This window comes from Bufo bufo, chromosome 1 (genome assembly GCF_905171765.1).
Source record: "Bufo bufo chromosome 1, aBufBuf1.1, whole genome shotgun sequence".
NCBI lineage: Eukaryota > Metazoa > Chordata > Amphibia > Anura > Bufonidae > Bufo > Bufo bufo.
Genome location: NC_053389.1, coordinates 235,459,528 through 235,471,945, shown reverse-complemented (window position 1 = coordinate 235,471,945; position 12,418 = coordinate 235,459,528). Strand labels below are relative to the sequence as shown.

At 43.4% G+C, this 12,418-nt stretch overlaps 1 protein-coding gene across 1 annotated transcript; it reads left to right on the top strand.

Annotated features, from left to right (window-relative positions):
- Window positions 1–4,031: 4,031 nt before the first annotated feature.
- TMEM213 (transmembrane protein 213) lies at window positions 4,032–11,999 on the top strand. Its single transcript, XM_040437366.1, has 3 exons — window positions 4,032–4,149; window positions 6,735–6,773; window positions 10,848–11,999. Exons 1-3 carry the CDS (start codon window positions 4,092–4,094, stop codon window positions 11,018–11,020), a joined length of 270 nt encoding a protein of 89 aa, XP_040293300.1. The 5' UTR covers window positions 4,032–4,091; the 3' UTR covers window positions 11,021–11,999.
- The last annotated feature ends 419 nt before the right edge of the window (window positions 12,000–12,418 follow it).

Genomic DNA, 12,418 nt, shown 5'->3' with positions numbered 1-12,418 from the left:
TCCGTATACAGAACCATTCACTTCGATGGGACATGCCCGCATGTCCGTTCTGCAAAAAAATTGAACATGTTCTATTCTTGTCCGTTTTGCAGACAGGATTTGTTACAATGGATCCGCAAAACAACAGATGCAACGCGGCCAACACAAGGATGTCATCTGGGTTTTTTTTGCGGACCCGTGTTTTGTGGACCGCAAAATACATACGGTCCTTAAAAAAAAAAAGGAAAGGACTTTAACCCTTGGGTGCCTGGAGGCTCCTTTAACTATTTGTTGAAATTAGGTTCTGCAGTCAGGTATGACCTTTGCCCCTCTAGAAGGACTACAACTTCCAGGATTTTATTACAGTGTAAGGGCTCTTTCACACTTGCGTTGTCCGGATCCGTCGTGCACTCCATTTGCCGGAGGTGCCCGCCGGATCCGGAAAAACGCAAGTGAACTGAAAGCATTTGAAGACAGATCCGTCTTCAAAATGCGTTCAGTGTTACTATGGCAGCCAGGACGCTATTAAAGTCCTGGTTGCCATAGTAGTAGTGGGGAGCGGGGGAGCAGTATACTTACAGTCCGTGCGGCTCCCGGGGCGCTCCAGAATGACGTCAGAGCGCCCCATGCGCATGGATGACGTGATCCATGCGACACGTCATCCATGAGCGTGGGGCGCCCTGACGTCACTCTGGAGCGCCCGGGGAGCCGCACGGACGGTAAGTATACTGCTCCCCCGCTCCCCACTACACTTTACCATGGCTGCCAGGACTTTAGCGTCCTTGCAGCCATGGTAACCATTCAGAAAAAGCTAAACATCGGATCCGGTAATGCGCCGAAACGACGTTTAGCTTAAGGCCGGATCTGGATTAATGCCTTTCAATGGGCATTAATTCCGGATCCGGCCTTGCGGCAAGTGTTCAGGATTTTTGGCCGAAGCAAAAAGCGCAGCATGCTGCGGTATTTTCTCCGGCCAAAAAATGTTCCGGTCCGGAACTGAAGACATCCTGATGCATCCTGAACGGATTTCTCTCCATTCAGAATGCATTAGGATAAAACTGATCAGGATTCTTCCGGCATAGAGCCCCGACGACGGAACTCTATGCCGGAAGAAAAGAACGCAAGTGTGAAAGAGCCCTTAGATATAGTTAGTGTAGCCTCATCTATTACCCTCCTCCATAATAATCTATATATATATAAAGAAGGCCGTATGTATGTATGCTCCGCGAAACTTGGTATACACATTCCTTGCTACCTGGAAAGAAATCTTGTGGGGGTCACAGCTCACGTACCGTTCCTGAGATATTCCCAAAAAATGACCTGCATTAGCCAATACAAGCCTGCAAGTCTTTCTCTTCATATCCCAACTGCCATACACACGGTCACATGTCCCTTACCAGCCAATAGAAGCTCGCAGGCCCTTAGTCTCCACATACACACAGTTTTACTCCAGATTTCCATAACAACCCAGCCATTTTTCTTCACTGCTGTAGGTCAGCTTTAGGCTAGGGCTACACGACGACATGTGTCGCGTGACAATAACTTGCACAGCTACACGTGTCCGATGTCACGCAACAATTTTTATAACGATAGTCTATGGTGTTGCACTGCGACATGTGACATGCTGCGACTGCGACAGTCGTAGAAAAATCCATCTTGGATGGATTTTTTGCAGTCGCAACATGTCGCAGTGCAACATCATAGACTATCATTATAAAAATTGTTGAGACAAAATGTTACGCGACACATGTCGTCATGTAGCCCTAGTATTAAAGGGGCAGGGCGCTGTGGAGGTCACTGTTAAAGAGGCGGACACTGTGGAGGTCACTGTTAAGGGGGCAGGCCGCTGTGGAGGTCACTGTTAAAGTGGCAGACACTGTGGAGGTCACTGTTAAGGGGGCAGGGGCCACTATTAAAGGGGTAACTGCTGTGGAGGTCACTGTTTAGGCAGCAGGGTACTGTGAGGTCAGTGTTAAGGCAGCGGGGTACTGTGGAGGTCACTGTTAAGGGGGCGGGCCCCTGAGGAGGTCACTGTCAAGGGAGGGGGGTGCTGTGAGACTCACTGTTAAAGGGACGGGCTGCTGTGAAGGTCAAAGTTAAGGGGGGATACTGTCGTTATCTTTTAACGACACACACAAACATTAAATGAAATAGATGAAATGAACCCGTGAGATCCTGACTGATCCCGTGCTCAGGGTTATTTACAGCAGCACCCGGTCACCTTCACAAGCGTCATGTTTAGGAAACACTTAACCGGTGACTAGTGGCCCTGGGCCCCTCCAGCCAGCTCCATGGCGGGGTGAAGAGGACTAAGGCCCCTTTCACACGAACTATACTGATTGGTTCAGCATTACACACCACAGCACACAAAGAGCTACACATTATCCTTGTGTAACCAGTGCTCCCAGTATACTTTTTGAAAACAGAATTCTGAAGTGCAGGGCTTTATAAATTCTCCTTTGTGTTTCACCATTTTCATGATTTCTGCTTGCTGTCAGTGAAGGGAAACACCCTTCTTTGCATTCAGGTGCAAAAAACCTGAGGGTTTTGCAAAAATTGTATCTAGTCTAGACCATCCTCTTTGTTTCATTGTGTCAGTGCACGTAAAATGTATCAGTCAGTAGTCACAGATGATTGTCTAGACCGAATGTAATTGTAACAAACCTTCAGCACTAAGAACTATTAGGTGAGGACAGATATTCAGTCTCTGTATGTAAACACTGATGCTTCCACTGTTTGCCAGCAAGCAGAGATATTAAAAATAGTGAGGTATTGAAACACAAAGGGCAGAGTTACTAAACCTATACATGAAACACTGGACTGTGTACTGCAAGTTCAGCTCCAAGGAAATAGGGAAAGAGGCAGCAGTAGGGTCAGCACTCGGCCACAGCATTATGAATACAAAAACAATGAAAATTATACAAAAATATATATATTTTATTCCAAATCTTTAAAAAACAACAAATTAGTGCATTATAAAAAGGTCCCAATGTACTTACGCGATTTGCATGTGTTCGCTCTTAATCATGGCGTATAGTTTTAGGGCGAGTTCACATCACTGTTATTTTTCTGTTGTTCTAATCCGTCAGAAAAATAAAGGAAAAAAAACATCCTCTAAAAAAATGGATTCCACACTGACCCATTCATTTCTATGGAGCTATGCACACATCCATATTTTTTCAGATCCATGCAAATATGGACACGGCCTGAACAATCAGTTTCTATCAAGTTAACTGATTGCTGCCATGGTTTGCATGACCATGTGATTCTTGTCACAAGGTGACCACGTCTCAGCAACCCGTGTGGCCATACCTCTAAAGTGGTTGTTCTAAGAAAAATATTCTGCAGTTTTCAAACCAGCACCTGGATCTGAATCCTTTTGTAATTGCATGTAATTAAAAGTTTAGTATAGCTACTGAGTTATTGAATAAAATGTATCTGTACAGCGCCACCTGCTGTTTGTTCTGTTTCTTATTTCTTTGTCCTGCTCACTAAGATGGCTGCACATGCTCAGTTTCATCCTTCAACTGGACACCAAAAAAACACACCCCCTACTGAAAAATTAGCATGTGTGTACTCCCTTTCTTCATTCCCATAGACCAGGGGTCAGCAACCTTCGGCACTCCAGCTGTTGTGAAACTATAATTCCCAGCATGCTCCATTCATCTCTATTGTGTAAAAAAAACGATTTGATACATATGCAAATTAACCTGAGATGAGTCCTGTATGTGAGATGAGTCAGGGACAGGACACATCTCAGGTTAATTTGCATATGTATCAAATCGGATTTTTTACACAATAAAAGCACACAGAGCTATGGGGACTGGGTATTGCGGATGTGCTAGCGGCCATCTAGCAACCCATGTCCTCAGCTCTATACACAAAATCCCGGTGACAGGTTCCCTTTAAAACATGTTGGTTTATAATTTTCGTTTAATTAAAAATCCTGATACGTGCAGCCTCAAGAAATCATTGAAAATGTCAAACACAGCAGGTGAAGGTGGGGGCGGAGCTATGACTAGCAGCACAGGTAGCCCCTCCCCCGTCCAGCAGCTTGTAACTAAACAGTCACTCTATACAGACAGTGCAGGGGATCTCTGCTGAGTCTCAATATGAAGAGCACCGTCCTCCTCCTCCTCCAGCTCTGCTACATCCAGGGGTCCTGGGCAGGTGAGATGATTGATAATTGGTATTTAGTGATCTTTGTGACCTCTACTGTACCTCCATCTGCCTATGCTTTTATATAGAGGGTATCTGTACATACAGAGTCCCTTCGAACCTACCTGCCAATGTGCATGAGCCTTAATATGTGTACAACTAGTAAGTGCATCAGCCCTATGTATCAGTGGTGAAATGTGTCCAGTATGAAGGCTTTACTGCAATCTGATGTAATGTATGTCTGTACTGATATCATATACCCCCTAATGTACCCCTGGCTGTAACCTCATATATGTATCACTGAAATCTGATCTATTGCACTTCTGTAACCAGAAATAATGAAATCTATCACTGTAATCCGACGTAATGTATCCCTCTAATCTGAAAAAATACACCCATGAGAAATCTGATGTGATCCATCAGTGTAATCTGATATTATGTACCCCTCTAAATAGAAATAATACCCCCTCTCTTTAATAAAACATTGTAATCTGATACAATGCACCCCATATTCTAACATAACACTGTAAAATCTCATATAATGCACCCCCGTATTCTAGTATAACCCTGTGATATAATGCACCCTCATATTCTAACATAACACTGTAATCTGATATAACGCACCCCATATTCTAATATAACACTGTAATCTGATATAATGTACCCCATATTCTAATATAACACTGTAATGTGATACAATGCACCCCTATTCTAACATATCACTGTAATCTGATATAACGCACCTCATATTCTAATAACACTGTAATCTGATATAATGTACCCCATATTCTAATATAACACTGTAATGTGATACAATGCACCCCTATTCTAACATATCACTGTTATCTGATATAATGCACCCCCGAATTCTAATATAACACTGTAATCTTATATAACACCCCCCTGTATTCTAAAATATCATTGTAATCTGATATAATGTACCCCTTCATTCTGATATATTATTCCACTGTAATCCGATTCAAATCTGATATAATGTATCCCTCTAGACCGAAATATTGTCCCCTCGATAACTTCGGCTTATCTGAGTCAATACCTTCTAATACTGTACGGAGCGCTCACTCTGTACAGTATTCAAGCGAAGTTTTATGCGAATCGACTTTGGATGTTTCATCAGAAATCAATTCTGAAGTATTATTCCACTCTAATCTGGACTACCTTCGGTGCATCCAGTGCCAGTTCTAAATGTAAAACAGCTTCCTTGCCGGCCCCTCCCTTCCCCTCCCATGCCACACCCACAATTTTAGAAGTTGCGATCTGCGCCTGAAATATGCCTAATATGGGCATATTTTAATATAATAAATGACCCCCTATGTGACTATGTACAGAATGTCAGTATTAGGGATGAGCGAATGAACTTCGGATGAAACATCCGAAGTCGATTTGCATAAAACTTTGTTTGAATACTGTACGGATCGAGCGCTCCCTAAAGTATTAGAATGTATTGGCTCAGATGAGCCGAAGTTATTACTGTAATAACTTTAAAAAAAAATTCTACTGTTAAAAACCTTTTCCCGAACTCGGGTTTGGTTCCAAGTTACCAGTACTGGTGTCTCCCTCTTCATCTATCTGTAGATAACCATTGGTAGTCACCGCACTCTCTGCACCCCTATAGTTACACCCCTGGTATCCAGTACTAGTGTCTCTCTCTTCATCTGCCTCTAGATAACCACTGGTAGCCATCGCACTCTCTGCACCCCCTATAGTTATGCCCCTGGCATCCAATACTAGTGTCTCCCTCTTCATCTACCTGTGGATAATCACTGGTAGTCACCACACTCTGTGCACCTCCTATAGTTATGCCCCTCGAATCCAGTACTAGTGTCTCCCTCTTCATCTACCTGTAGATAACCACTGGTAGTCACCACACTCTGTGCACCTCCTATAGTTATGCCCCTGGTATCCAGTACTGGTGTCTTCCTCTTCATCTACCTGTAGATAACCACTGGTAGTCACCACACTCTGTGCACCTCCTATAGTTATGCCCCTGGTATCCAGTACTAGTGTCTCCCTCTTCATCTACCTGTGGATAACCACTGGTAGTCACCACACTCTGTGCACCTCCTATAGTTACACTCCTGGAATCCAGTACTAGTGTCTCCCTCTTCATCTACCTGTAGATAACCACTGGTAGTCACCACACTCTGTGCACCTCCTATAGTTATGCCCCTGGTATCCAGTACTAGTGTCTCCCTCTTCATCTACCTGTAGATAACCACTGGTAGTCACCACACTCTGTGCACCCCTATAGTTATGCCCCTGGTATCCAGTACTAGTGTCTCCCTCTTCATCTACCTGTGGATAACCACTGGTAGTCACCACACTCTGTGCACCCCCTATAGTTATGCCCCTGGTGTCTCCCTCTTCCTCTATCTGTAGATAACCACTGGTAGTCACCACACTCTGTGCACCCCTATAGTTATGCCCCTGGTGTCTCCCTCTTCATCTACCTGTAGATAACCACTGGTAGTCACCACACTCTGTGCACCTCCTATAGTTATGCCCCTGGTATCCAGTACTAGTGTCTCCCTCTTCATCTATCTGTGGATAACCATTGTTTCTCTCTTGATTTGTTTCAGAGTCCAACATCACAACAGAAAGTTTGCTGCAATGTCCAGGTGAGCGGCTCCATGTGCAGTCATGTGAAGTCTTATGAATATTCGAGACTCAGCCTCATCTCCCGCAAAACATATTCATTCCTAATTGGGAAAGGAAGAGAAAAATTATAGATCTGATTTCAGATATAATATCCGAATAACCCATGTGCAGCTCTTATCTATAGTCACTTTCAATGCTGCACAAGGAGTTGAGTCAGCTGAGAAATCTACGAGTGTGTCCAGTCGCAGAAATTTTGCCATGTGTAGTGGCATCCTTACATAGCTGGCATGTCTCCACACAATCAGTGTGCTGAGGATATGCCATCCAGATTTGCAGATAGAAAATCAGCAACCTTGTACATTTTCTCCGATGAAATTGATCTGTCAATTTCTTGTCATGTTATCCCTATTCCAGAGACACTCAAAATTAATTTCCAGAGCATCTCCTACCAATGGTCAGTGACCAAACATGGATGCCAAAGTTGTATCCGTTATTTTTCACGAACCCATAGACTTCAATGGACGAGTTTGATCCACATCATGGACCAAAGTAGTGCATGGCATGGTGATTTTCTTTTTCACTGACCCACGGTCAGTAAAAAAATAAAATACTGATATGTTAACATATCCAATTAAATCAATGGGTACATGTGCCGTCCACAGAAAACGAGTGAACAAGGCCTTATCCTCACAATATGTACTCAAACAGCACTCAAGGACTTCAAGCAAAAGTGACATTTCAGTCCCTTCAGGGGACGTCGTCACTTCTTGAAAAATGGTTCCATTGAGGGACTGAAATGTCAATTTTGCTTTCGTTGCATATATCCGTATTTTCTACTTAGTCCTCATTCACACCGCAGTGTCTGTATTTTGGTTCACAAACAACGGATACACAATATATGGATACCTTCTGTGTGCATTTTTTATTTTTTTTCCACTCCCATCAATAGAAAGGGCTATTCTCGTCTGGAATACGGAGAATAGGACACGTTCTGTAATTTGTGGAACGGAAAAACGGATCTGTAAAAAACAGACACAAAGCCATGAATAGCATGTAGATGAAAAATACAGTCATGTGCATGAGGCCTTAACCTGGTTAGCCTTTTTTTTCTGTGCTGAATGATGTCTTAGAATAGCTTTATGCTCCAATTTTCCTGCTACAGATCTCCAAATCTCCTGCATAAACTGCGTTACGTGCTCACATTCTGTCTGCAGCCACTCTGAGGGGAGGAAACCGTATATAGTTAGCTGTTATGCGGTAAACCTCAAACCATTGGTGGCCGCAGGCAGAATTTTATCACGTGACACTGCCTGGGATTTGAAGCTCTGATCCCTATAAAAATATTTAATATTAAAGGGGTTATCCGGTAATTATTATTGATGATCTATCATCTGGATAGGTCATCAATATCAGAGTGTTGGACCCCCGCCGATCAGTTGTTAGAAGAGGCTGGTACTCCGTGAGCGCTGCGGCCTCTTCCTACGCCATGTGACATCACCATACATGGTGCAGCTCAGACTCATTGAAGTGAATGGGGATGAGCTGCAATACCAAGCACAGCCACTATACTATGCACGGCGCTGTGCTTGGAGAGCTGCCAGAAGTCTGCTGCACTCACCAAAGCTCCGGTGAGCATGGCAGCTCCCTGGAACCGCTGCAGCGCTGCCGGGACTCGGACCCCGCCGATCATTATATTTACTAGGATAACCCTACTAAACATCAGACCGAAACAACCTGGTGTTATAAGGTGGAGACTTGCTATTCACATGTAGTGGAAGAAATATGTGTGGAAAACGTGTGCAACTTGCATCAGTTAAGACCTCTTTCACACGACCATATGGCTTTTTCAGTATTTTGCGGTCCGCTTTTAATGGATCAGTTGTTCCGTTTTTTGTTTCCGTTGTGTTTCCTTTTTTCGTATGGCATATAGAGTGATTACATAGGAAAAATTGGGCTGGGCATAAAATTTTCAATGGATGGTTCCGCAAAAACAGAACGGATACGGAAGACATACGGAGTACATTCTGTATGTGTTCTGTTTTTTTTGCAGACCCATTGACTTTAATGGAGCCACGGAATGCGATTTGCGGGCAATAATAGGACATGTTCTATCTTTCAACGGAACGGAAATACGGAAACGGAATGCATACGGAGTACATTCCGTTTTTTTTTGTGGAACCATTGAAATGAACGGTCCGGAAAATACGGCCCGCAAACGGAAAAAAAAACGGTCGTGTGAAAGAGGCCTAAGTGAATAGCGGTGAAATTTACAATTCATCTTCCACAAAATCCGCATCTAACGTGTATTATGCTGCAAAATCGCCATAGATTTGCATTGGAATCTGATCCGTTTGGATTTTCACGCGGAAATACTTCAGCATAATACAGCGCCAGCAAAGTGAATGAGAAATATCATGTACACTTTGCCTATTTTTTTTACTGTGGAAATTGACCTGCCATGCAGATTTTAAAATCCGCACGTTGTCACTTGTTTGTGCGACTCTGCATAGACTTCAGTGGGGTTGTTAACATAAAGAGAAAATCCACACGAAAAACTGCAAGAAAAAACGTAAAAACCACACAAAAAATGCACCAAACCCAGCATAGTGTGGATTTATGTGCGGTTTTGGGGTGGATTTCATGCAGATTTTCTACATACAAATTTGCAGGTGTAGGTAGCCCAAGGCTAATTTCAGAAGAGTATGTCCTGTGCGGAAATCGCGCTCCATGTGTGAACGTGATTTCTTGTTTAGCAGGAGGGCATGACATTATAAGGCTACATGCACACGACCGTATGTGTTTTGCGGTCCGCAAATTGCGGATCCGCAAAAAAAAAACGGATGACGTTCCGTATGGCATCCGTTTTTTTTTGCGGATCCGTTTTTTTTGCGAATCCATTGTAATAATGCCTATCCTTGTCCTCAAACTAGAAAAAAATAGGACATGCACTATTTTTTTTGCAGAGCAACGGAACAGACATACTGATGCGGACAGCACACAGTGTGCTGTCCGCGTTTTTTGCGGACCCATTGAAATGAATGGGTCCGCATCCTATCCGCAAAAAAAACGGATCGGACACGGAAACAAAATACGGTCGTGTGCATGAGGCCTAATGCTGTGTGTCTCTGCATGACCTTACTTATACAGAATTAAGGCTCATGCACATGAATGTGTGCCGTCCATGCTGTGCCTTGGGGACCACAAATGGCGGTCCCGAATGCACGGGTACCGTCTGTGTGGCCTGAGCTGGTGGATGCAGACCCATTCAACTTGAATGTTTTATTTTTTTTCGGTGCGGAGGCATGGATCGAAATATCACGGAAACGCTCCGCAGTGCTTCCTTGGCCTTCCGGATTGTCACTATAAAGGGCTCATGCACACAAACTTATTTTTTGTCTGTATCCGATCCGGGTCAGATGCGGACCTATTCACTTCAGTGGGGTTGCATAAGATGCAGACAGCACACCGTATGCTGTCTGCATCAGTTTGTCCGTTCCGTGGCCCCGCAAAAACATAGAACATGTCCTATTCTTGTTTTGTGGACCGCAAAACAGGCTACGAGCATTGTCCATAACGGGAGCGTTATTACATATGGAGCGTGATTTCCACACAGAACACGCTAGTCTAAGGACTCATGCACACAACTGAATGGATTTTGGGGTCTGCAAAACACGGATCCGGAAAAAAAAAAGGGTGAGAGCCGTGTGATGTCTGTGCTACATCCGTTTTTTTTCCGGATCCATTGTAACAATGCCTGTCCTTGTCCACAAAACGGACAATAGGACATGTTCTATTTTTTTGCGGAACAAACTTGCGGACATACCGATACGGAAAGCACACAGAGTAATTTCCGTTTTTTTGCGGCCCCATTGAAATGAATTGTTCCGCATACAGGCCGCAAAAAAAAAATAGAATGGACATGGACAAATAATACGTTCGTGTGCATGAGCCCTAAGGGTTATGAGATTCTATCTTTTCCAAACATCTTATAATAACTTAACTCTGTCAGTTAAATATTCTGCCCTGATTTATTATAGGTTCCCAAAATTTGACAAACAATTTTATATTTAATTTGGTTTCCTCTCCCCGAACAGCGAATAATGATTTCTGCGACACTGCGAGCCGCTGCTGCATGCCCGGGATGGACAGTTACGGCTGGATTGCGGCTGCCGTGGGGTGGAGTTTGTGGGTTTTCACGCTCATCCTCATCTGCATTTGCCAAGTCATGAGGCTCAGACCAGATGAGCCAAAATACGTCCAGGCGTAAGATGAGGAAACATACAATCCCCACATGGAGAGAACATTTGAAAAGCATGAAATCTACCAACGACAGCATCGCAGCGCGTATAGCTACATATGGCGTCCCGAGGAAATCAACAAAGCTGACTAATGGTCATAGGTCTGCCTCTTACTTGTGGCGTTTACCTGGTTCCATCTGGTCATGGATTTTGCTACAGAACCTACACAAAAAAATGGCCGCTGATTGGTCTCTTCCAAGATCAGATACTAACTGGTCTACATTGAAAAATATATAAATAAGTGAATATGTGAAACCTAAAAATGTAACTTACATTATTTTAAATACATACATACTGTATATAATAAACTGGCCTCATGTATAAGGAAATATCTGACAGAAGATGTGACCTTTTTGCCTATAGCAAACAATCAGATTCCATCCTTCACCTTCCCAGCTCTGGTTTAAAAAATGAAAGCTGTGATCTGATTGGTTCATTTTAGCTCCCACTCTACTCTAGACCGCAGCTAGTAGAGCAGCTGAACCAATCATAATCCATTTTCTAAATCGCAATGGAAAAATAAAAGCTGAGCCTTGATTGGTTGCCATGAGCAACAAGGCCAGTTTTCATACATGAAAGTCAATGCATGTCCCAATTTTAACCAGGGAAACAATACCCACATGAAAGGAAGCCATTTTGGGAGCAGAAATTCATGTGAACATAGCCAATCATTTCTCTAGAAATAAGACTGGAAAACTCTCTGGAAACAAGCATGGGGAACAGTAGGGAAAATATGGTTGTACCTAGACCTTGTCCTAAAATGGGCCAAAATATGTCAATCGTTAGTAATGGCGGAAAGGAAAACATTGGTTACAATCACAAAATGGCTACCAGCAATGTTGAAAACACAATGGGGGATATTTATCATGAGGGGAATATTTGAAGTCACTTTTGCTTGAGTCTGTGTTTGACTTTGTGCCACATTTATCAAATGTCATATGTCTTATCCTTAAACCTAAGGCTACGTTCACATCACCGTTCAGCCTTTCCATTCTCCTTCTCCGTTTAGGAGCAGGAGAACGGAAAGGACGGAAAAGGCACATAACTGACGCCAAACTGAGTCAAACGGAGCCCTTAGGACCCCATAGATTATAGACGGAGACAGAGCAGGAGAACGGAAAGCCAGAACGGTGATGTGAACGAAGCCTTACACTTTTGTCTAGAAAAGCACCTCCAGATTTCCTATTCTACCCTCCTCCTGAAGTAAGAGTGCGACTTTTTTGTGTGTGACTTTTTACATAGCAAACTTATAAAAACTAGAGTGAGTGGTCTAAAAAAGTGAGTGCAAGAAGTCGCGACTTTTTGAATGCAGAATTCTGGAGTGAAGGCATGATAAATCAGGGCCAATATCCACAATCCGTAACTGG

Bases quoted from the DNA above. Each gene is read 5' to 3' on its own strand.
- TMEM213 (XM_040437366.1), top strand. From the start codon at position 4,092: ATGAAGAGCACCGTCCTCCTCCTCCTCCAGCTCTGCTACATCCAGGGG. The intron at 4,150-6,734 runs GTGAGATGATTG...GATTTGTTTCAG, and splicing joins CATCCAGGGGTCCTGGGCAG to AGTCCAACATCACAACAGAA. The intron at 6,774-10,847 runs GTGAGCGGCTCC...CTCCCCGAACAG, and splicing joins AAGTTTGCTGCAATGTCCAG to CGAATAATGATTTCTGCGAC.